Source organism: Rattus norvegicus, chromosome 9 (genome assembly GCF_021556685.1).
Source record: "Rattus norvegicus strain SHRSP/BbbUtx chromosome 9, alternate assembly SHRSP_T2T, whole genome shotgun sequence".
NCBI classification, from domain to species: Eukaryota; Metazoa; Chordata; class Mammalia; order Rodentia; family Muridae; genus Rattus; species Rattus norvegicus.
The window spans coordinates 128,622,700-128,649,289 of NC_141542.1; the positions used below are offsets into that span (position 1 = coordinate 128,622,700).

Consider the following 26,590-nt stretch of genomic DNA (forward strand, 5'->3'; position numbering starts at 1 on the left):
TTTACTTGCCTGTAAATTCATGATGTCATCTTTTTAAACAGCTGAGTGATACTCCATTTTATAAATGTACCACATTGTTTGTTTACCCTGTAAGGTTCAAAGTGAGTCTTAACTACCAGGAGATCCCCCAAGTGAGGCATGAGAATGGAGTTTAATGCAAAGGTAAGAGTTTATTTTCGGGTGTGTCAGGGTCAAGATTCTATCAGCCCCTCGTAGCGAGGGACTGGAAGGTGACCCCAATGGCTGTGACAAGCAGTTTTTATACTTTCAGAGGTACAGGTTACATTAGCAGGTTTACAGTTCAAACTTATATGGCATGCCTTTGAGCTCTTCATCTGGGACCAGAGGGTCAGGCTAAATGTACTACAGGTACATTTTGCAGGATTTTCAAGAATGTCCCTGCTCCTCCCAAGAACTGTGGGTGGAGAATGGAACTTGTCCTAGCCTTGGCCCGAGGCAGTTGATGTAAAGCTGGCAAAAGCCCTTAGGGTCCCCATAACCTACCTACTTTCCACCAGGCCAAGCCTCCTGACAGCTCTTAGGCTTCAGTAAGAACTAGGGTCCTTCAACCCATTCTTCAGTTGAGGTACTTTTCGGTTGTTTCTAGGTTCTGGCAAGTGTGAATAAATATGCTATGAACATAGGTGAGCAAATGGCCTTGTGGTAGGGTGGAGCACCTTTTAGATAGATGCCCAAGAGCTTTATAGCTGTGATTTGAGATAGATGGATTCTCAGGCACCAGGACTCTGAGGAAATGCTCATTTCCATAGTGGCAGTATTAGTTTGCACCCTACAAGCATGGAGAGTTATTACCCATTCTCCATATCCTTACCAACATGACTTGTCACTTGTATTGATCTTAGCCCTTCTGACATGTGCAAGATAGATTCTCAAAGTAGTTTTCATTTCCTTGATGGCTGAGATGATAATGATTTCTTTAAGTATTTCTCAGCTTTTTGAGATTCCTCTGTTGAGAATTCTCTGTATAGATTTATACCACCCCCCATTTATTAAGATGTATTTATTTAATGTAATCGAGTACACTGGAGCTGTCTTCAGACATGCCAAAAGAGGGCATCAGATCCCATTACAGATGGTTGTGAGCCACCATGTGGTTGCTAGGAATTGAACTCAGGACCTCTGGAAGAGCACTCACTGCTCTTAACCACTGAGCCATCTCTCCAGCTCCTATACCCCATTTTTTAATTGAATTTTTTGCTTTAGAAAGTCTAATTTCTTGAGGTTTTTATGTATTTTATATATTAGGCCTCTATAAGATATGGATTTGTTTAAAAAACTATTTTCCCATTGCTTAGGCTGCCACTATGTCCAATTGACTGGGATTTTGCCACTTCTAATCCTATTTATTTATTTATTTATTTATTTATTTATTTATTTATTTATTTATTTATTTATTGGCAAAGAGGAGAAATGAGGATTGGCCTGTAGTTTCTTAAAATTGTTATTACAATCTTGTACTTCATGTTCAAAACACTTTCTGTCTGTCTTTCTGACTCCTTTTATTTTTGATATCATTTATGTTGTGTGATTCTATTCATTATAATCTAATTATATTGTTTCTCTGGAAAATGAAAGACCTTCACCTAGAATTTTCTCTTCTGAAAATTTACTATGTCATGAGTTTCTTGAGGTTTTGATAGTTTGGGAAACTGTTACTGTTTTAGTGTCCTCTTCTGAAGGCTTGCCTCTCCTCATTTCTTGGCAAATCTGTGTTTTCCAGTTGTTGCAATCATCAATTTTGGGGTTTGTGTGCATATGTGTGTGTGTGTGTGTGTGTGTGTGTGCGCGCGCGCGCGCGCGAATGTGTGTGTGGTTTGTGTTTGTTTGTTTTTTGCTACTTAAATGACTGATATTGTTAACACATTTGATATTTGATTTGGGTTTTTTACTTTCTGATATATTATTGCCTTTTTGTCCTAGTTAGCTTCAGTTGTGAACATTTTAGAGCCTACAATCATCTGAGGGGCTCTCATATGAGGGCATGCCCTCATCAAAATGCCTGGATGCTGTATCAGTGAGAGATTGTGTTGTGATGACTGATGTGGGAATGCTCTACACTGAGGGTGGCAGGATCCCTGAGCAAGTGGGCCTGGGCTGGGTAAGAGAGCTGGCTAAGTATGAGACAGTGACCAAGAAGGAAACTAAGATTTGTTCATGGTTTTTGCCTTTTCTTGAAGCTTGAGTTTCTATGCTAAGCTCCAGAACTTATGGCTGTCGTGTGACTGGACCAAACAAGTGAATCTGTTTATTTCCTGAGATGCTTTTGGTTAGAGAATTGAATCAAAGTAGGAGAGTAGCAAATTAGAACGAAAAAAAAAAAGGTTATTTTGTTGCTGGACAGAAACTAGAGAAACTAGAAATGTTCTCCTTTGGAGGAAAGTGGTAAATATCAGGGCTTGAGATGGCAATACAGCATAGTAAGCTGTATTCAGAGCTTAGTCGGCTGTTGTTGTAGCACCTGGAAGACTGGAGTCATGCAAGTAATGCAGTCAGAAGTTGAGGTCATAGGATTTCAGTGGAAAATAGACTCCATGAAAAATCTAGCTAGAAGTCATTTATATGGTATTTTGACCCCAAATCTTTCTTATTCTGCCCATGCACTGAGAAATTGAGTAAGGCAGAATTAAAAAATGATTAGCTATATTTCTTAGGTGAAATATTGAATCTGTTAGATGATTATTACTAGTAACTCATTTTGGACTACAAGAAAAAAACAAGTTGAGCAGAAATAAAGGCAAAGTCTGTGGTTTGTAGAGAAAAGCAGCCCTGGGAAGTTACCCATGGCAGCCAAATGCTGAGACAGAGGCATGAATTTTCAAAGAGATTATTACCATTAAAGAGAATGTCTTTGCTCAGGATTGGAAGCCTAAGAAGGTGAATTAAGGGAAACAGTCCCTCCTGCTAAGCCTTCAGTTAATGGAAGGGGGAGTTGGCAAAGTCATTCCTAGACCCAGGAAGGAACTTCATATAAAACCTGCTACTACTGGTCCAAGCGTGGCACCCAAGTTCTGGAAATAAGAAATATGGAAAAATAAGGTTATCACTTCTTCCCCCGTGGTTTCAGTTGAGCACTGTTCCAGCCATCTATGTTTGGCAGAGTGAGATCCCCAGTGAGGGAGGACACTATGAGAGTGCATGGGATGAATCTGAGGATGAAGTCTGAGTTGCATTTGAGACTACAAGATTTAGAGATACCTAAGTTGTGAGACACCTGTCATGGAGAGCTGCATATAGCAAGTGGAGGTAACAAAGCCAAGAGATGTATGAGAAGTTGCAGGGATATGGCCATCTAAGCCTTTTGAAACTGAAGCTCCTTGTATCTGAGACAGAGATGCAGGATTTGGTGTTTGTCCTGCTGGGTTTCTTGCTTTGGTCCAATCTTCCCTCACTATGTACACATTCCTCTCTACTGGAATGGGAAGGGGTATTCTGTGCCTTTGTATGTTGGAAAGATATAACTTGCTTTCTGATTTTACAAGATGTGGCAATCAAGAGTGTCAGAAGTGATTCGAGGCATTTGAAGAGTGTATAGGCTGCAGGCTATTAGGGTCATGGGAAGCTCCTGATTAGCTGCCTGTGAGGGATGGTTTTCCTAGAATTGATTTGTTTGGACTTTTCCAGTTTGGGAAACAGAAACTTAGGCCTAGTTTCCCAACCTGTCAGTTTACAACCTGTCATGGAGGAGTCAGCCTTGCTCTGGCCAACTCAGTTCTCTCAATAAAAGCTTTCGTAGGAGGAAACTTTCTAGATGATTAGTTATTGGGGATGACATTTGGATGTCTATAGACTCAACCCATTTCCTGTGTGGGGTGTGTGTGTGTGTGTGTGTGTGTGTGTGTGTGTGTGTATTGTGTAGTGGTTGTACCTGATTAGTCAGCTTCCTTCTTATGTTGTCTTGCCTTCAGCATTATAGACTCTAACCCTAAATCACATAAGATGCAGTTGAAGCAATTGCTATTCAGTGCTAAGGTATTTTGCAAGCCTGGTGTTTTTTTATCATTTTAGTTTTGTTTTTATTTTGAGGACAAAGTTTCTCTATGTAGCCCTGGCTGTCCTGAAAGTAGCTGTTTAGAACATGCGGCCTCAGATGTAAATGGTCCACCTGCCTCTGGCTCCAGAGTGCCAGGATTAAATGTCAGCCAACATGCCCAGCTTTCTCTTTGTTTGTTTGTTTGTTTTTATATTATTGGCTGATGGGTTGGACTGTGGGTTTTGGCACATGTCAAGCATATGCTGCTGTGTTGATCTTCATCCACGTTATGAATTTTGAAATTTGACAGAGAGCATATTCTGTTTCTCAGGTGGCATGTATTCATGACATTAATACTGCCTGGCTATATTGCCTGAGCTTTCTGAGTCATTGGACTGCAGGTATATGACATTTTTCCTACCTGTTGCGTTTGTGTTGATTTATTTTAATGAATATGTATATTTTGCCTGTATGAATGAATATGCACATCATGTATGCCTAAACCCCATAGTAGTCAGAAAATGGCTTCAGAATTCCTGAACTTGGAGTAATCAATAGTTGTGAAGCTCCATTCTAACTACTGGCAATTGAGGCCAATTATTTTTAAGACCAGCAAGAGCTCTTCACTGCTGAGCCAGCTCCTGTCCTATGTTGCTTATTTAGGATCAACATTTACATTGCCAATATTTTCAGCTATCTGTTTAAACATTCATTCCCTTTTAGTAAGATTTCATTACTGTTACAGTTTAAACTGGGCCATCTCAAGATTCTGGAAGATGAATACAGAACTGCAGTGAATGTAATTCTTTGTAGGGACTCTAGTAAAAACCTCTGAGTCCTTTCTATCTTTCTTGTTAGTTTGATTGATTTTTCATAGGGGAGACAGGGTCTTAATATGTACCTCTGGCTGTCCTGGATAGACCTCAGATATACCTGCCTCTGCCTCCTGATTGCTTGGATTAAAGACATGAGCCTATATACTCACTTGATATTTTTTGTACTTAGTAAATGTTCATACAATTTTTCTGATGTATGCTCAGTGTTGCTTGCCGTTCTCTCTCTCTCTCTCTCTCTCTCTCTCTCTCTCTCTCTGCATTAATTAACATTTTTCTTGCAAGGCTATATCCTACTCAAAAAGCAAAGAAATGACAGAGGTAAACCTTATTACTCACTTTTCTTCTAAGATGATTTGGTAATTAACATTAGAACATCTGGGTCAAGAAATAAGTGGGGGAAGCACCAGAAGCATACATTTACAGTGATATTGGTATCATGGATTCTGTTTTACTAATGTATGGGATATTTCAGGATGCATTGACCTATGATGATGTACATGTGAACTTCACTCGAGAAGAATGGGCTTTGCTGGATCCTTCACAGAAGAGTCTCTACAAAGATGTGATGCTGGAGACCTACAGGAACCTCACTGCTATAGGTAAGACAGTGAATTTTCTTTCAGTTTTTAAAATAAGGAAACAAATGTTCCTTTGTTACTGTTGCTTTTCTGTAACTTCAGTTGAGAATAAAGAAGAATGAGGTGAAAAAATCAGGTTCACTGAAGATAGTAACTTAAATGTTGCCTAATTTCCAATAATATATCATACATTTTCTGGTATTGTATTTTAGGTTACAATTGGGAAGACCATACTATTGATGAGCATTGTCAAAGTTTCAGAAGACATGGAAGGTAATTTTCATGTGCAAGTTCGTATGAATATGCCCCTGAAGAAATGTTAGTATGTCCTGGAACTTTTAAAGGAAAGCAACAGTGTTAACAAAAAAAAAAAAAAAGCACTTCTTTAACTGTATTGATTATTAAATTCTCAGAAATCCATGTACCTCAATGTCAGGTGTCTGACTTGTTTTTTGCAAGGCATTCCTCTAAGAAAGAAGACAAAGAAACAATGCCTTAACAGATATTACCATTTGAATCATAGCCACATTACAGCTACTCTGTAAACCTGCCAATCTGCAATCTCTTTAGTCTGATAAAACAAACACACACACACATACACACACACACGCACACGCACACAGAGAGAGAGGGAGAGAGAGAGATAGAGTAGGTGATAAGTTTATGTTTCTAATAGGCAAATATATCATAGTAAAGCTGATTACTCATATAGGAACATTGTTAAGTTTAAGTGAGAGGGACAGTTTATGAGAGTCAAGAATGTTGTTGAAGAGAAACCTTGATTCTTATACCATATGACTATGATGAACAAAAAGTCAAACTGTGTGAATACAAAGTGGAAATATTTCATTTGTTATTTTAACAGCTATATCCTGTGTCACAATGGATACAAGCCATGTGAGCACAAGGATATTGAAAGAAGCAATGCCCCCCCCCCACAGAACAATTAAGATATATGTAGTAGTCCACATTTGAGCAGACTTTCTCAGTGTGATACAAGTTTATAATTAGTTGGTTTCCCAACTTCATTGGGAATATATCCATAAACTCACATAGCAGAAAATCCCTATGAATACTAGGATTTTGGAAATCCCTTTCTGTTTGTCCTGGTTCACTTTGCTGATGTGGTATGCAAATGTAGTGTATTTGACAATAAAGTAAATCATACGAATGTACTCAATGTGGTAAAGCTCTGAGCTCTTCCATTTCTCTTCAAATATATGAGAAATCTCATAGAGATAAAGGATGCTACAAATGTGACCCATGTAATAACACTTTTACCAACCCATAATGAATGGGAAACCATGAGTGTAAACAAAGTGATACAACCTTAAGATGTGATTCTTCTTTACAATTAGACCAAATTATAAAATTAATTTCCACAGGTAAAAAGATTCATTAGTTTGAATGTGGTAAAGCTTTCCCATGTGCCAACTATCTATCTTTGCAGGCATGAAAGATGTCATCCTGGAGAGAAACCCTCTGAAAATACTCAGTGTGGTAAAGCCTTTGCACAACATAGTCATCTCCAAAGACATAAAAGCACACATACTGGAGAGAAACTCTATGAATGTAAGCCACGTGATAAAGCCTTTACATACGATTCTCAGCTTCAAACTCTTGAAAGAATTCATACTGGAGAAAAACCCTACAAATGTAATCAATGTGGTAAAGCCTTTGAACGTCGTTGTAATCTTGGAAGGCATAAACTAATACATACTGGAAGAAAATCCTACAAATACAATCAATGTGGTAAAGACTTTGCAGGACTCAGTCATCTCAAAACACATGGAATAACACATACTGGAGGGAAACCTTACAAATGTGATCAATGTGGTAAAGCCTTTGCATATCATAGTTCTCTCCAAGTACATAAAAGAATACATACTGGAGAGAAGCCCTATGTATGTGACCAATGTGGTAAAGCCTTTGCACAACTCGGTCATCTCCAAGTTCATGGAATAACACATACTGGAGAGAAACCTTACAAGTGTGATCAATGTGGTAAAGCCTTTGCACATCATAGTTATCTCCAAGTACATAAAAGAATACATACTGGAGAGAAGCTCTGTGAATGTGATCAATGTGGTAAAGCCTTTTTATCTCATAGTTATCTCCAAGTACATAAAAGAATACATACTGGAGAGAATCTCTATGAATGTGATCAATGTGGTAAAGCCTTTACATCTCATAGTTATCTCCAAGTACATAAAAGAATACATACTGGAGAGAAGCTCTATGAATGTGATCAATGTGGTAAAGCCTTTACATCTCATAGTTATCTCCAAGTACATAAAAGAATACATACTGGAGAGAAGCCCTATGTATGTGATCAATGTGGTAAAGCCTTTGCTCGACTCAGTTATCTCAAAACGCATGGAATAACACATACTGGAGAGAAACCTTACAAGTGTGATCAATGTGGTAAAGCCTTTGAACATCGTTGTAATCTTGGAAGTCATAAATTAATACATACTGGAGAGAAACCTTACAAATGTGATCAATGTGGTAAAGCCTTTTCATCTCATAGTTATCTCCAAGTACATAAAAGAATACATACTGGAGAGAAGCTCTGTGAATGTGATCAATGTGGTAAAGCCTTTTCATCTCATAGTTATCTCCAAGTACATAAAAGAATACATACTGGAGAGAATCTCTATGAATGTGATCAATGTGGTAAAGCCTTTGCATCTCATAGTTATCTCCAAGTACATAAAAGAATACATACTGGAGAGAATCTCTATGAATGTGATCAGTGTAGTAAAGCCTTTGCATCTCATAGTTATCTCCAAGTACATAAAAGAATACACACTGGAGAGAAGCCCTATGTATGTGATTGGTGTAATAAAGCCTTTGCATATCATAGTTATCTCCAAGTACATAAAAGAATACATACTGGAGAGAAGCCCTATGTATGTGATCAATGTGGTAAAGACTTTGTAGTTCCGAGTGAGCTTAAAAGACATAAAAGAATACATACTGGAGAGAAACCTTACAAATGTAATGAATGTGGTAAGGCCTTTGTAGGTCAGAATGATCTTAAAAAACATAGAAGAACACATACTGGAGAGAAACCTTACAAATGTAATGAATGTGGTAAGGCCTTTGTATTCAATTTTAATCTCCGAGCACATAAAGTAATACATACTGGAGAGAAACCTTACAAATGTAGTGAATGTGGTAAAGCCTTTGCATGTAACACTAGTCTCCGAACACATAAAGCAATACATACTGGAGTGAAACCTTTCGAATGTAAGCAATGTGGTAAAGCCTTTGCATGTAACACTAGTCTCCAAACACATAGAGCAATACATACTGGAGTGAAACCTTTCGAATGTAAGCAATGTGGTAAAGCCTTTGTAGGTCAGAATGACCTTAAAAGGCATGAAAGAATTCATACTGGAGAGAAACCTTACGAATGTAATGAGTGTGGTAAAGCCTTTTCACAATCAAGCCAACTCCAACTACATAAAAGAACACATACATACTAAAGAGTAACCCTATGAATGTAACCAATGCAGTAAAGCCTTTACTGTGATATTCAAAGGTATGGTGGTTAAAATATACTTGGCCCATGGCAAGTGGCATTGTTATGAGGTATGGCCCTTTTGGAGTAGATGTGGCCTTTGAGGATGTGTGTCACTGTGGGGGAGGGGGTGGTGGTGGTTGGCTTTGAGACCCCATGCTTAAACTCTACCCAGGGCAGAAGAGTCTTCTGGCTGCCTTCTGATCAAGATGTAGAACTCTCTCCAGCACCATGTCTGCTTGGACACTGAGATTCCTTCCACCTTGATAATAGACTGAACCTCTGAATCTGTATACCCTCCCCCCAATTAAATGTCCTTTCTAAGAGTTGCCTTGGTCATGGTATTTTTTCACAGCATTAAAACCCAAATTAAGACAAACAGCATAAAATATACCACACTAGAGAAAAACTGTGAATGTACTAAATATGGTCAAGCCTTTGCACATTTGTATAACTCTCACTATAACAAAAGTATTCATACTTCCATTCACTGAAACCCTGGGCTCTGTGGCAAAGTCTGTGTCTTGAAATCTGCATAAATACCTAACAATTCAAAAACATGGTCAAAGTAAATGCCAGGAGTCTATTGGAAACAAGCTGAGTTAGAAGGGTAGGGATTATGTTTAGGGTGGTTGGGTGTGCCTTTAGTGCTAGTGAAAAAGCCGCGCCAAAATTTGGGGAGCCTCTCTAGTCGCGGGATGGAGTTCCCCAGGAAACGCGAGTAGCCCGTCTTGATGTAACAGCAAGAGGTAGCATTTATTAATGAGATCTCGGGCTGAAACGTGTGTCACGCAGGAGACAGGAATCGACCCCAAGACTCGAAATTTAAGGCTTTTTATAGGGGAAGGCAAGGGGATTCAGCGTGGTTATCTGCAAGGGAAATGGGTACAAGGTCTCATCTGTAAGCAGTCCGTGCGGGCTGGAGTGTTCTCAATGTAGGAGAGCGTCTTATCTTTATCTGTAGAGCAGGGAGTTGTCCGTCAGGATGGCCCCCGACTCAGCTGAGATGGTGGCTGCTAGTTCCTGGAACAATCCCTTGACCTTGTTTTTAGGCTTGTCGGGGCACATCTCAGGCCTGCTCTGTCCTGTCCCCTTATCTGCTGTTCTTTTGCAGTTTTTATGAAGTTTTTATTTTAACTTCATTCCCCTCTACTTTTTGTGAGTAGTTCTAATCTTAGAACTACATGATGAGTTCAGCATCTAGAGGCTCTTTACCCCGTACAGCCTGATACTGTTGTCTTAACATGAGGACATGTACAGCACTAATCCGTTCCCTGACAAAAGTTAAAAGGCGATTAATGGGGCTGGGGATTTAGCTCAGTGGTAGAGCGCTTACCTAGGAAGCGCAAGGCCCTGGGTTTGGTCCCCAGCTCCGATAAAAAGAACAACAACAAAAAAAGCGATAAATTATGCAGGGCCCAAAAGTGAGCAAAAGGAGGAGGATAATCAAGGGACCAGCTAAGGCCGGCAGCAGGGTGGTAAGCCATGGGGACCTGTTTAACCAGCTTTGAAACCAACTATCAGTGGCTTCTCGTTCTCGTCTTCTCTTGTCTAGCCTCTCTCTAAGTTTAGCCATAGAATCTTTAATGGTCCCTGAGTGATCGAGGTAAAAATAACATTTTTTTTTTCAAAGCAGCACATAGCCCTCCTTCTTTAAGGAATATCAGGTCTAATCTTCTCCTATTTTGAAGGACTACCTCTGAGAGGGAGGTTAGGTATTCTTGGAGGTCAGCTAAAAAGTCTTTTTTTACTCTTTTTATATCTGAGTCAATGGCAGTTCTGAATTCTCTATAAGCCTTGTAGGGCAACAGCAGATGTCCTTGTGCTGCCCTTGTAGCACCTAGATAGCCTTAAATAATTTTTTAACTCTCTTTTGTGTCTTATTAAGTTTTTAGCATCAGGATTTTAATCTGGACACTATAAACCTATACACCAAGGTCATGACTAGCTTTCAGAACTTTTAAACTTATACAGATTGTGATTCCTGAGGCACAGTCTCAAGAAGTGTTAGGAGTACTAACATATGTAATGATAAATCAAGCCTGTCTCCTCACCTATCCCGATAGAACCCAGGGCAAACATGCAATTCTTGTTTCTAAAGCACACTCCTCAAGTGAGCATTATAGCAACCTCCCAGTCACTTAAATCTAGGGAGCTTTTTGAAGATCTGAGTGTCCCTCTAGGTCCCAGCTCTCAGCCCCAACAGCTAGTACACTGCTGGTGAGGGCTGAGACTTAATGACTGTCAAGGTGGTCAGTAGCACCAGGTATGGTCCTTTCTAGTGAGGCTCGAGTGTCTGGGCTCAGTGTAGCTGCAGTCTCTGACCTGGAACTGATGAAATGTCTCAGGGGTCCCCGGGGCATAGGTTGCTGTCAGCTGTGAGCAGATTTCTTTCTGTATCACCTGTAGGTCTTTTAGCCTGGCATACAAATCATTATTACTATGACATGTTGGTTCAGTAACATCATCTAATACAGTCAGAGGAGCTGAGGCCCCATATAAGATCTCAAAGGGGGTAAAGCTGAGTCTGGAAGGGGTAGAAGTTTAGCCATCCTAGATGACATTGTGTTGTCCACCATGGCAGCACCCACTTATCTCTGACCTTCATTCATGAAGAGGACTGTCTGTGGACAAGGTCCTCGGCTTTCAGCAGGGGTCAGTCAGCCAGTCGCAGAGGTCTTTCCTCCACCCATGGGCTTCTGCCAGTGTTTGACACTCATGTTGCAGTGGCTCCAGGTCCGGATTGGGCAGCAAGGTGACCAGATTGCCCCCAACAGGTGGAGAATCTAGTCCATGGCAGCTGACCAGTGATCCCATCTTTTGGGACATTCTATTCAAAGGCAAAACATCAGCCACTCTATCACAGCTTAAGTCCTGGATTGGGTGATAATTGTTAGTGCCCGGCTGGCAGGAAGGATGTGTTCCAGGCAGAACAGGACTAAGCCACACATCTCCCAGCATCAGGTACTGGTGCACTGAGACAGGTCTTAAGCTCCACATACACAGTCTGTAGATATGCATACACATGGCCTCACCCAGCCATTTTAGCCCACGCAAGCCATTTTGGAGAGCAATTTTCTCATGAAAAAGGGATAGGGGCAGTCAGGGATGACCATGAGCTAGTGGATGGGTTACCCGGCCCACGCCAAGGTCCACTGTTCTTCGGGCAGTCCATAAGTATTGTTCGTTGCCAGTAGCCCCTTGCACTCAAGGTCTTTGGATATTGGCCCACTGCGGGGGGCATAGGAGCACAGAGCATTGGGTCCCTGTATCCACACTTCCCTTCTATCTCTGTACATAGCCAACACTCTAGGACTAAGAAGCTCTTCAGTGGCCCCTCTTGTTCTTTCTTGGGCAGTCCCTGACCCAGTGTCCTTTTTCTTTGTATTAGGCACACTGATCTTTAGCCAGGAATTCTCTTCTGTTGCCAGGTACTACCTTCCTAGGTCCCCTAACTACTGTGGCCAGTATATGTTTCTCTCTTGTCTCTTTTTTTTCCCTAGCTTCCTGTTCTTTTTACCTTCTTTCCTCTTCCTCTTCCTCAGTCTCTCTCATATCTTCTGTATCTTCCTCTACAGCTATTAGATGATGCCCACTTAACCACACTTTAACTTTACTTTCTCTGTAACTTACACTAACTCTCAGCAACTTAGCTTAACCCTTTAAATTTCTGTAACTTTTTCTTTATATTTTTTTCTTTATCTTAGCCAGATTGGTGGGGCATTTTCCAGCCCCTCAGAGACCCACCCTTGGAGCCTGGTGGCAGACCTGGCACTCCCTACCTTTAGGCATATTGAAGTCAACAGGCAGGAGTGAGGCCTTCCACCCTTGTCTGGAACATTCTTTCTAGCCTCTAGTAGGATTTTGTCTTTCCTCGGTGGTAAAGAAGATCTGTAACAGTTACTAACAAGCATCTCAAATGAGATGGTGAGAAAACAAGAGAATCTTGAGAATAGAGGTCCACCGAAGAGGGCAAATAGCATTTAGTCACACAGCTAAACCAGGAGGCTTTCTTGGACAAAAAGGCCATTGTACAAATAAGCACAAGCTTTGTCTATGAAACAGAAAGGCGAGCAGAGAGGCAGCCGATCTGTTATCGACTATCTCTCTAGACTTAGATTCTCCCTCAAGGAGTATCTCTCTTCAGTGTCAGCTCTGTGGCTTTGTCTCTCAAGAGAACCAGCCTCCAAATGACACTAGGCTTCTAGTAACAACTAATAACAAAAGGATGGAGAGATGGTTAGAACCTGGGTGCTAGATGCCAGGTGGCTGACAAAAGAATTGTAACCAGTTCACCTGGGGCTATCAGGACCTCAGTAACAGCCCTTTACCAAACTGTCTCTCTGGGTTAAAGGCCCATGGAAAAGAAAACATTAATCCTGACGTTGGCCACCGCCAAAGCCTGAATTCTAAATCTTGACTGGCAAAACAAAGTTTTTCAGTTTGTTGTAGATTCTTTGAAACTATTTTAGGGGCTCTTTTTGTCCCCCAACCTGGGGCATTTTGACCACAGGGGCAGGAACTGGCTGCTGTGGGAATAGGATCAAAGGCACTCTCCATGTTAATGATGACGAATGAGAAAAGTAATTTAATGCTGGAGATTGACTCCTCCCTTGGAATAAGGCCAGCAGATAAGGCAGGCTTCCTTAAAGAACTTCTCTTAATGAGCGCTCTCCTTCTGTGAGCAAATGTCAGAAATTCCTTTCTTGTTCTTGTTTTCCTTAGAGTCCTCTCCCACCTCGCTCTCAGCCTTTTCAGATAGTTCCTCCTGTAGCATTTCTAATGTAGCCTGTCCCTTTAAGGTTCTTTGCTCCCAAGCAAAATTTAAATCTTTCCCAGCTTATCAGAGCTGTCTACCGTGAGATTCCCAGAGATAGCGAACCAAGGTGTAGAAATTCACTAAGAAATCTCTCTATAGTGTTTCTTTTTACCTTAAGCCTTTTTCTTTTAAACAGCTCTTGAAGAGCCAGAAAAATTGTGTGAGACTTGAGAAGTCCCCATGCTCGCTGCAGCAGCTCCGCAGCTAGTTTCCCTTTCCCCTATTGCGTGGGCTGTGAGCACAAGCACAGATAAAACACTATGTTTTAAAAATTAACGTTGGCTATCAATGATGAGTCGTTTACGGCTGTGGAAGAAAAATAGAAATAGAGATCCTGGTAGAGACAAGAGACTGTGATTCTCATGACCACTACCTACCAACAGTCCCTTCTCCACATCCACAATCTGTAACTCCCCTATACCTATGTGCAGAGTGACGCCATGACATGTCACTGATACACCGGCTGCTGGTCTATGTCTTATGTGTGAAAATCTCCTTCAGTCATGAGGAAGAGTTTTCTTTAAAATATCTTCCTCAGAAGCAACAGAAATAACCAAGCCCCACAACTCCTATCGTCAATAACATGCCTGTTCTCCACTGGCAGCCACCATGGCCCTTCCTCCTTCCTGCCTGAGCCTGTGTGATATCAGAAGAATCAAACGCATAAGTCTTTTCTCAGAAGATGCGATTAAAGGTTGTGGTTGAAAGAATAAGAGAAAAAGAATAGGCTAGAGACGCATCTACCACAAGTCCAGCACAGTAGTATGGGGGCTTTAATTTCTCTAGAATCTTGATTAAATGTCAACTCTGCATTCTAAAGGGTAGGGACAAAGGAATAGACTTGTGGGCATTTGAGCAAACTGTTTACTTAAGAAAGTATTTCTAGTCTTGAAGTCATGAGTCCCAGAAACATTCATTCTGCATATACTCTACACCGTGCCTCCCTCCACCTCCCCTACCTAGACAGTGGCTAGTGATCACATACACATTTTAAAGCTGTGCAGTTTCTTTCTACCTGTGACAGTCTGAATGAAAATGGCCCTCATAGGCTCTTAAGGAATGGCACTATTAGGAGGTGTGGCCTTTTTGGAGGAAGTTTGTCACTGTGGTGTGGGCTGTGAGGTTTCAGATGCTCAAGCCAGGCCTAGTTGCTCCCTTTCTTTTCTCTTCTTGATGTCTGCAAATCCAGATGTAGAAGTCTCAGGTACCTCTCAGGCACCATGCCTGCCTACATGCCACTGTGCTTCCCACCATGATGATAATGGACTAAACCTGTGAACTGTAAGCCAGCCCTAACTAAATGTTTTCTTTTATAAGAGTTGCTATGGCCATGGTGTCTCTTCACAACAGGAGAAACCCCAACTAAGACACTACCCATTTGAATTGGGGGACCTTCTTAGTTAGGTTTTCCTGGGATCCCAACTGAGGGCTTAGGAAATTTCTGAGGGCAGGTGGGCCTCTTACCTTTTCCTGTATTTTATTTTTTGAGACAAAGTATCACTACGTACCTCAGCCTAGCCTCAGGCTTGCAGTCCTCCTGCCTCAGCCTCTTGATTGCTGTTATTGTAGGTATGCAGCATCAAACCAGAATAGACTCACAGACTCCACTCTGGAAACTTCAGTGTTTCTGAACAATGAGGAAATGGGTTGAGGTAGGGTAGATAGACCAGTCCTTGTTTGTATGGGTTTCCAATATTTAATGTCTCAGCTCAATGTCTCAGTTCAAAGATGTTTAGTGGTAGGACAGTTTGAGAAATAGCCAGTGCGGGCACTCTGACAGCCATGAGAACTGACAGCTTGATAGAGTTAGTGGTAGCTGGCTGACTCCAGTCCCACCATCAGCCAGACCTCACATTGGAGCTGTGCAGGAGCCAACAACCCCAGAATTCTTGGTAACTTCCAAGATGTCCTTGTGCTCGTAGCCTCATTAAGTATTTAATATTTATTAGGATGCCCTTGGGCCATCAAGAGGAGTAATTATACTCTGTTCATTTTGAATCCTAAGGCAAGCACTTACATAATACACTTAATTAACATTAAAAATTACTAACACTGGGGCTGGGGATTTAGCTCAGTGGTAGAGCGCTTACCTAGGAAGCACAAGGCCCTGGGTTCGGTCCCCAGCTCCGAAAAAAAAGAACCAAAAAAAAAAAAAAATTACTAACACTGAACTCTGTGTGCCAGGACTCATGTTCCATGCTTTATAGGGATTATCTTGTTGTAGAAATATTCCCATATAAAACAACTTTAACCAAAAATATTTTGGTACTTAAGCTTTAGTTGGCTGAAAATTGTACGTATTTGGAAAACACATGTATTAAGAAGGCTTTGGTTAAATGATGGCTTCCATAGTCTCCTTTTGGACTGTGCGTTCGCATTAATCCTGGCAAGTACTTTCAGTATGTATTTTTGTACTGTTCTCTGTCCTTCAGTAGTACTAGTAGTTCCTTAACCATGGCAAATGCATGGCAAGACTCCAGTGGAATAGCATCAAGCCTCACGCATGAATGTTGTTGATAAACTTTAGCCTATAAATTAAACACAATAACAGGTTAACAGCCATGTGTAACTGTATGCTGCAGTAAAAGTTACACAAACCGGCTGTTTACACTTAAAATATTATGTGCACTGTTCTTCCTGTGATGATGTGCGATGGCAATGCCACGCTATAGTAAGATAAAGGTAGCAAGAAAACACAAGCACTGCGGAAGCAACGGATTCTATGTGCACTTCTATGTGCACTGCTCTTCCTGTGATGATGAGAGATGGCAATGCCACTCCATAGTAAGATAAAGGTGGTGAGAAAACACAGGCACTGTGGTAGCAATGGGCTTCTATGGAAGGGTTATCTGAACACAGTAGATTTGAGACAGAGATGGTGATGGAGCAACACATGAGTGCGAGATATATACAGACTGTATACAGACAAAGAAATGGTTTACATCTTAGGTGTGAAACCGAGAAAGACAGCAGAAAACTGTGCTGAGGGCTTTTCTGTTCCTAAGCTAGTCATGGCACAGAACTCATACAGCTTTTCAGGGGACACCTGCATTGCTCATGTTGCCTTCCACCTCCACCTTGGTCCCTCCTCTCTGAGCTTCTGCAGCCCTCACTTCCTGTGCATTGGGTGCCAACTAACTCTTCTACTCATCTCTCATGTTGATAACCCCCTCTTCTCTGGACCACAAGCAGGTGGAACTCAGGCTCTTCTGTAGGCTCCTCTGAGGCTGGCATGTCACTCCTCCATTGTCTTCTGAGAGCATCACTTTTCTCATATGAACAACAGGGATTACATTGCTCACATCATTTTGGCCAATATGTACATTACTCTAAATAACATGCAAAGAGATTGCCACACTAATATTTCTTATCTGTAGTGCAATATGTATAAGATCCAATGTACTAAAATATGGTATTCATATCACATTTATTTTTAACATTTTTGACAAAATTATTAACTTGTATGTATAGTGTATGATGAATGTGTGTGCACATACATATTACGGCACATGTGTGAGATCGGGACAACATTGTGGAATTGGATCTTTTTACCTTTGCATGAGCTCTGGGACGTCGACTCAGGTCTTTGAGTTTATGTGCTAAGTCCTTTTTTTTTTCTTCTCTCTGAGCCATGTTGCCAGCCCTCACATAGCTTTCTAGAAGTATATTTTTAGGAATAAACATGGAACAATCTGCCCAGCCTAAGGCTTGACCAGGGACCCATCTGCTGCTTCTACATTGTCATCAGTAGCCCCTAAGCCAACCTTCTCCAAAGACCTAGACACTCAGATTTCTTTCTCAATGATTGAGCCACTGAAATACTAGATAATCTGTGCTGTAGAGTGAATGTTTACGTCCTCCTGAAATATGTGTGTGGTAACGGGGACCACATGGTGATGTGATTATGAGCCTTTGGCAGATTACCAAGTCACAGGTATGTTTCCCTCATGGAGTACTCATGATTGCGGTTCTGTCCTCAGAAAAGAGACTGGAGAGCTCCGCTGTTCCTTCTGCCATGGGAACACAGCAAGAAGATTTTAGTCTGGGAATGAACATCTGTAGACCTCAGCAAACACCTAACCTGGCACCCTGACTTAGTATTTCCAGTGTTTCTGTGCTGGAAATTTATGTGACTTTTTTTTTTATGACAGACAATCTCTGTTGGGTTCCCTAGGTGGAAACATGCATGTGCCATGCACCATCTGCACACCAGTCTGCAATGATGTGTAGACGGCAGCTTTATGAGAGCAAAGACGAATGCCCACATGGTTTTGTAGAAGTGGGGCAATACCCTTTGTCTCCAATTTCTTATTCCTAGCTCTATTCCTTCTAGTAGCTTTCCTGATAAAGTGGAAGATGCTTTTCTCTGTAATTATATTTTTCTTACTACTATCTTCTGTCAGCTATTTTTCATTTAAATTAAAAGAGCATTCTATCTTCAACCATATATTCTGAACTCAAAAAGAAAAATAAATTTTTTTTTTGGTTCTTTTTTTCGGAGCTGGGGACCGAACCCAGGGCCTTGAGCTTCCTAGGTAAGCGCTCTACCACTGAGCTAAATCCCCAGCCCCCGAAAAATAAATTTAAGATACTAGCATGAGACAAATACCTTTTCATTACAAAGAACATCTTCCCCAATAAGGAACTAATAGAACACTCAAATTATGTGTTCCCTAGAATTATGTTATGAGTCGGAAGCATTAAAGAGCAGCATTTTGTTTTCCAAAGCATATTCTGTATTTTACAAGCACTAGTTAGTGGTACTTATAAAATACAACAGAGCCAGCCTGTTACATGATGAAGTTCATGATGTCAAAGAGAAGCCAAATCACTTTTTTTTAATGTTCAAATCCACCATCTTTATTTAGCATTCATGTTCTTTCCCTTTCTGTACACTTTGGCACTGTTTACAATTAATTTCAATCATTAATTTATAAGTGCTACTGAGAGATAGAGTTTTAAACTAGCTCAAAACTCAGCAACAGGATCTGACTCAGGAAGACAGATGGTTAAAAGTGCAGGAGGGCTGGTGCAGACTCACTGACTCTCCGGATGTCACTGGAAGTGAGTAAATGAGTAATGGGTTCTGTTCTGCCCCTGTGATGTTTGTTGAAGCCCCCATTGTGTCCTGCAGATAGTATTCCAAAAAACCGGGGGCGAAGCCTAGCCAGATGTGTATCAGATGCAGATGCTTCGTCAACTCTGACAAACATTTACCCTAAAGGACAGGAATCAAGATCTGTTCTCAGGAGAATGAGGGCTTGACCTTTCCCCTGATTTAAACCCTAGAGTCTTAAGAACAATTCTGTGACTTTGAGAGTTTCCCTTTGTGACATGTTTGGTATTTCCTTTTGACGTCCCCTCATCTCCTGGGGCTTGTGACTTCTTCCTTTAAATAGCCCTTCTCCCAACCACTCAGGGTCGATGCCTCTGTCTCCTGCATGGGATACATGGAGCTCCTGCTCCATACGTAATAAACTTCGCCTCTGCTTATTGCATTAAGATTGGTCTCTCGTGTGTCTGGGATCCACGACTTCCCGAGACTTGAGTGAGGGTCTCCCTTCGGGGATCTTTCAACATACATGAATGACAGATAAAGCCACACTTATAAAGGCTTTAGGTAATAACCTGTGGCGGTTTGTGACCACCCCATAGGTGCTGAAAGACCATAAAGGCACAGAATAAAGATTTGGGGGAAAAAAGCTCTTTTTCTCCTCTCCTCTCTCAGTGCCCCTTCCTCTCTCCTTCTCACCCCCTTTTCCCATGGCAATTTCCCTGGCCTTGGTCCTTGGGGCCAGTAAACTTGTCCACCAGAAAGCATCTTCCCAATAAACTCTTTGATATAAAAAAAGAAATATTTGAAGAAGCAATTGCTGATAAATTTTAGAAATTGATTGGTACCAGCAACATAACTGAAAAATTCATAAAATATTAAAAAGATAAATAGGTCTGGAAATTAAAAATATAAAGCCTTAGTATATTTAAGTGATCCCAAAAGTTCCACCAGAGAACTACTAAAGCTGATAAACACCTTCAGCAAAGTGGCTGGGTATAAAATTAACTCAAATAAATTAGTAGCCTTCCTCTACACAAAAGAGAAACAAGCCGAGAAAGAAATTAGGGAAACGACACCCTTCATAATAGACCCAAATAATATAAAGTACCTCGCTGTGACTTTAACCAAGCAAGTAAAAGATTTGTACAATAAGAACTTCAAGATTCTGAAGAAAGAAATTGAAGAAGACCTCAGAAGATGGAAAGATCTCCCATGCTAATGGATTGGCAGGATTAATATAGTAAAAATGGCCATTTTACCAAAAGCGATCTACAGATTCAATGCAATCCCCATCAAAATACCAATCCAATTCTTCAAAGAGTTAGACAGAACAATTTGCAAATTCATCTGGAATAACAAAAAACTCAGGATAGCTAAAACTATCCTCAACAATAAAAGGATTTCAGGGGGAATCACAATCCCTGAACTCAAGCAGTATTACAGAGCAATATTGATAAAAACTGCATGGTATTGGTACAGAGACAGACAGATAGACCAATGAAACAGAATTGAAGACCCAGAAATGAAGCCACACACCTATGGGCACTTGATTTTTGACAAAGGAGCCAAAACCATCCAATGGAAAAAAGATAGCATTTTCAGCAAATGGTGCTGGTTCAACTGGAGGTCAACATGTAGAAGAATGCAGATCGATCCATGCTTATCACCCTGTACAAAGCTTAAGTCCAAGTGGATCAAGGACCTCCACATCAAACCAGACACACTCAAACTAATAGAAGAAAAACTAGGGAAGCATCTGGAACACATGGGCACTGGAAAAAATTTCCTGAACAAAACACCAATGGCTTATGCTCTAAGATCAAGAATCGACAAATGGGATCTCATAAAACTGCAAAGCTTCTGTAAGGCAAAGGACGCTGTGGTTAGGACCAAACGGCAACCAACAGATTGGGAAAAGATCTTTACCAATCCTACAACAGATAGAGGCCTTATATCCAAAATATACAAAGAACTCAAGAAGTTAGACCGCAGGGAGACATATAACCCTATTAAAAAATGGGGTTCAGAGCTAAACAAAGAATTCACAGCTGAGGAATGCCGAATGGCTGAGAAACATCTAAAGAAATGTTCAACATCTTTAGTCATAAGGGAAATGCAAATCAAAACAACCCTGGGATTTCACCTCACACCAGTGAGAATGGCTAAGATCAAAGACTCAGGTGACAGCAGATGCTGGCGAGGATGTGGAGAAAGAGGAACACTCCTCCATTGTTGGTGGGATTGCAGACTGGTACAACCATTCTGGAAATCAGTCTGGAGGTTCCTTAGAAAATTGGACATGACCCGCGGATCCCAGCCTGCAGCAGCTCTCTGCACCCAGACCCCGTGAGAGAGAGAGACCTCACCGCCTGGTCAGGTGGGCACTCCTGAGGCTGCAGAGCGGAAGAGACCACCAACACTGCCCACCCCTGCCCACATCCCTGGCCCAAGAGGAAAGTGAATAAGGCCTCTGGGCTCCCGTGGGGGAGGGCCCAGGAGCGGCACGACCCCTGCCTGAGACACCGCCGGAACCCGAAGGAAACAGACCGGATAAACAGTTCTCTGCACCCAAATCCCGTGGGAGGGAGAGCTAAACCTTCAGAGAGGCAGACAAGCCTGGGAAACCAGAAGAGACTGCTCTCTGCACATACATCTCGGACGCCAGAGGAAAACACCAAAGGCCATCTGGAACCCTGATGCACTGAAGCTCCCGGAAAGGGCGGTGCAGATCTTCCTGGTTGCTGCCGCCACAGAGAGCCCGAGGGCAGCACCCTGCGAGCGAACTTGAGCCTCAGGACCACAGGTAAGACCAACTTTTCTGCTGCAAGTGACCTGCCTGGTGAACTTAAGACACAGGCCCACAGGAACAGCTGAAGACCTGTAGAGAGGAAAAACTACACGCCCGAAAGCAGAACACTCTGTCCCCATAACTGACTGAAAGAGAGGAAAACAGGTCTACAGCACTCCTGACACACAGGCTTATAGGACAGTCTAGCCACTGTCAGAAATAGAAGAACAAAGTAACACTAGAGTTAATCTGATGGCGAGAGGCAAGCGCAGGAACCCAAGCAACAGAAACCAAGACTACATGGCATCGTCGGAGCCCAATTCTCCCACCAAAACAAACATGGAATATCCAAACACACCAGAAAAGCAAGATCTAGTTTCAAAATCATATTTGATCATGATGCTGGAGGACTTCAAGAAAGACGTGAAGAACTCCCTTAGAGAAACACAGGAAAACATTAATAAACAAGTAGAAGCCTACAGAAAGGAATCGCAAAAATCCCTGAAAGAATTCCAGGAAAACATAAATAAACAAGTAGAAGCCCATAGAGAGGAGACACAAAAATCCCTGAAAGAATTCCAGGAAAACACAATCAAACAGTTGAAGGAATTAAAAATGGAAATAGAAGCAATCAAAAAAGAACACATGGAAACAACCCTGGATATAGAAAACCAAAAGAAGAGACAAGGAGCTGTAGATACAAGCTTCACCAACAGAATACAAGAGATGGAAGAGAGAATCTCAGGAGCAGAAGATTCCATAGAAATCATTGACTCAACTGTCAAAGATAATGTAAAGCGGGAAAAGCTACTGGTCCAAAACATACAGGAAATCCAGGACTCAATGAGAAGATCAAACCTAAGGATAATAGGTATAGAAGAGAGTGAAGACTCCCAGCTCAAAGGACCAGTAAATATCTTCAACAAAATCATAGAAGAAAACTTCCCTAACCTAAAAAAAGAGATACCCATAGGCATACAAGAAGCCTACAGAACTCCAAATAGATTGGACCAGAAAAGAAACACCTCCCGTCACATAATTGTCAAAACACAAAACGCACAAAATAAAGAAAAATATTAAAAGCAGTAAGGGAAAAAGGTCAAGTAACATATAAAGGCAGACCTATCAGAATCACACCAGACTTCTCGCCAGAAACTATGAAGGCCAGAAGATCCTGGACTGATGTCATACAGACCCTAAGAGAACACAAATGCCAGCCCAGGTTACTGTATCCTGCAAAACTCTCAATTAACATAGATGGAGAAACCAAGATATTCCATGACAAAACCAAATTTACACAATATCTTTCTACAAATCCAGCACTACAAAGGATAATAAATGGTAAAGCCCAACATAAGGAGGCAAGCTATACCCTAGAAGAAGCAAGAAACTAATCGTCTTGGCAACAAAACAAAGAGAATGAAAGCACACAAACATAACCTCACATCCAAATATGAATATAACGGGAAGCAATAATCACTATTCCTTAATATCTCTCAACATCAATGGCCTCAACTCCCCAACAAAAAGAAATAGATTAACAAACTGGATACGCAACGAGGACCCTGCATTCTGCTGCCTACAGGAAACACACCTCAGAGACAAAGACAGACACTACCTCAGAGGGAATGGCTGGAAAACAACTTTCCAAGCAAATGGTCAGAAGAAGCAAGCTGGAGTAGCCATTCTAATATCAAATAAAATCAATTTTCAATTAAAAGTCATCAAAAAAGATAAGGAAGGACACTTCATATTCATCAAAGGAAAAATCCACCAAGATGAACTCTCAATCCTAAATATCTATGCCCCAAATACAAGGGCACCTACATATGTAAAAGAAACCTTACTAAAGCTCAAAACACACATTGCACCTCACACAATAATAGTGGGAGATTTCAACACCCCACTCTCATCAATGGACAGATCATGGAAACAGAAATTAAACAGAGATGTAGACAGACTAAGAGAAGTCATGAGCCAAATGGACTTAACAGATATTTATAGAACATTCTATCCTAAAGCAAAAGGATATACCTTCTTCTCAGATCCTCATGGTACTTTCTCCAAAATTGACCATATAATTGGTCAAAAAACGGGCCTCAACAGGTACAGAAAGATAGAAATAATCCCATGCATGCTATCGGACCTCCACGGCCTAAAACTGGTCTTCAATAACAATAAGGGAAGAATGCCCACATATACGTGGAAATTGAACAGTGCTCTACTCAATGATAACCTGGTCAAGGAAGAAATAAAGAAAGAAATTAAAAACTTTTTAGAATTTAATGAAAATGAAGGTACAACATACCCAAACTTATGGGACACAATGAAAGCTGTGCTAAGAGGAAAACTCATAGCGCTGAGTGCCTGCAGAAAGAAACAGGAAAGAGCATATGTCAGCAGCTTGACAGCACACCTAAAAGCTCTAGAACAAAAAGAAGCAAATACACCCAGAAGGAGTAGAAGGCAGGAAATAATCAAACTCAGAGCTGAAATCAACCAAGTAGAAACAAAAAGGACCATAGAAAGAATCAACAGAACCAAAAGTTGGTTCTTTGAGAAAATCAACAAGATAGATAAACCCTTAGCCAGACTAACGAGAGGACACAGAGAGTGCATCCAAATTAACAAAATCAGAAATGAAAAGGGCGACATAACTACAGATTCAGAGGAAATTAAAAAAATCATCAGATCTTACTATAAAAACCTATATTCAACAAAACTTGAAAATCTTCAGGAAATGGACAATTTCCTAGACAGATACCAGGTACCGAAGTTAAATCAGGAACAGATAAACCAGTTAAACAACCCCATAACTGCTAAGGAAATAGAAGCAGTCATTAAAGGTCTCCCAACCAAAAAGAGCCCAGGTCCAGATGGGTTTAGTGCAGAATTCTATCAAACCTTCATAGAAGACCTCATACCAATATTATCCAAACTATTCCACAAAATTGAAACAGATGGATCACTACCGAATACCTTCTACGAAGCCACAATTACTCTTATACCTAAACCACACAAAGACACAACAAAGAAAGAGAACTTCAGACCAATTTCCCTTATGAATATCGACGGAAAAATACTCAATAAAATTCTGGCAAACCGAATTCAAGAGCACACCAAAACAATCATCCGGGGCTGGGGATTTAGCTCAGTGGTAGAGCGCTTACCTAGGAAGCGCAAAGCCCTGGGTTCGGTCCCCAGTTCCGAAAAAAAGAACAAAAAAAAAAAAAAAAAAAAAAAAAAAACCAATCATCCACCATGATCAAGTAGGCTTCATCCCAGGCATGCAGGGATGGTTTAATATACGGAAAACCATCAATGTGATCCATTATATAAACAAACTGAAAGAACAAAACCACATGATCATTTCATTAGATGCTGAGAAAGCATTTGACAAAATTCAACACCCCTTCATGATAAAAGTCCTGGAAAGAATAGGAATTCAAGGCCCATACCTAAACATAGTAAAAGCCATATACAGCAAACCAGTTGCTAACATTAAACTAAATGGAGAGAAACTTGAAGCAATCCCACTAAAATCAGGGACTAGACAAGGCTGCCCACTCTCTCCCTACTTATTCAATATAGTTCTTGAAGTTCTAGCCAGAGCAATCAGACAACAAAAGGAGATCAAGGGGATACAGATCGGAAAAGAAGAGGTCAAAATATCACTATTTGCAGATGATATGATAGTATATTTAAGTGATCCCAAAAGTTCCACCAGAGAACTACTAAAGCTGATAAATAACTTCAGCAAAGTGGCTGGGTATAAAATTAACTCAAATAAATCCGTTGCCTTCCTCTATACAAAAGAGAAACAAGCCGAGAAAGAAATTAGGGAAACGACACCCTTCATAATAGACCCAAATAATATAAAGTACCTCGGTGTAACTTTAACCAAGCAACTAAAAGATCTGTACAAAAAGAACTTCAAGACACTGAGGAAAGAAATTGAAGAAGACCTCAGAAGATGGAAAGATCTCCCATGCTCATGGATTGGCAGGATTAATATAGTAAAAATGGCCATTTTACCAAAAGCGATCTACAGATTCAATGCAATCCCCATCAAAATACCAATCCAATTCTTCAAAGAGTTAGACAGAACAATTTGCAAATTCATCTGGAATAACAAAAAACTCAGGATAGCTAAAGCTATCCTCAACAATAAAAGGACTTCAGGGGGACTCATTATCCCTGAACTCAAGCAGTATTACAGAGCAATATTGATAAAAACTGCATGGTATTGGTACAGAGACAGACAGATAGACCAATGGAATAGAATTGAAGACCCAGAAATGAACCCACACACCTATGGTCACTTGATTTTTGACAAAGGAGCCAAAACCATCCAATGGAAAAAAGATAGCATTTTCAGCAAATGGTGCTGGTTCAACTGGAGGTCAACATGTAGAAGAATGCAGATCGATCCATGCTTATCACCCTGTACAAAGCTTAAGTCCAAGTGGATCAAGGACCTCCACATCAAACCAGACACACTCAAACTAATAGAAGAAAAACTAGGGAAGCATCTGGAACACATGGGCACTGGAAAAAATTTCCTGAACAAAACACCAATGGCTTATGCTCTAAGATCAAGAATCGACAAATGGGATCTCATAAAACTGCAAAGCTTCTGTAAGGCAAAGGACGCTGTGGTTAGGACCAAACGGCAACCAACAGATTGGGAAAAGATCTTTACCAATCCTACAACAGATAGAGGCCTTATATCCAAAATATACAAAGAACTCAAGAAGTTAGACCGCAGGGAGACATATAACCCTATTAAAAAATGGGGTTCAGAGCTAAACAAAGAATTCACAGCTGAGGAATGCCGAATGGCTGAGAAACATCTAAAGAAATGTTCAACATCTTTAGTCATAAGGGAAATGCAAATCAAAACAACCCTGGGATTTCACCTCACACCAGTGAGAATGGCTAAGATCAAAGACTCAGGTGACAGCAGATGCTGGCGAGGATGTGGAGAAAGAGGAAC

At 40.9% G+C, this 26,590-nt stretch overlaps 1 protein-coding gene and 1 pseudogene across 5 annotated transcripts in view; both read left to right on the top strand.

The window, feature by feature from the left end:
* Znf431l1 (Zinc finger protein 431 like 1) overlaps positions 1–9,257 on the top strand; it is a 30,898-nt gene extending 21,641 nt beyond the window's left edge. For 2 of the 5 annotated variants that reach the window (XM_087569067.1, XM_087569066.1), the window contains exons 2-5: positions 95–162; positions 5,300–5,426; positions 5,618–5,678; positions 6,856–9,257. In XM_087569067.1, the coding sequence (XP_087425193.1) occupies positions 139–162; positions 5,300–5,426; positions 5,618–5,678; positions 6,856–8,896 (2,253 nt within the window). In that variant the 5' untranslated portion in view covers positions 95–138 and the 3' untranslated portion in view covers positions 8,897–9,257. Of the gene's footprint in view, positions 1–94; positions 163–4,322; positions 4,393–5,299; positions 5,427–5,617; positions 5,679–6,855 lie in introns of all 5 variants that reach the window. The other 3 variants (XM_087569068.1, XM_087569069.1, XM_087569070.1) reach the window with 3 other exon arrangements.
* A 2,365-nt stretch (positions 9,258–11,622) lies between these two features.
* The window catches only part of LOC148003915 (uncharacterized), a 46,120-nt pseudogene continuing 31,152 nt past the window's right edge, over positions 11,623–26,590 (top strand).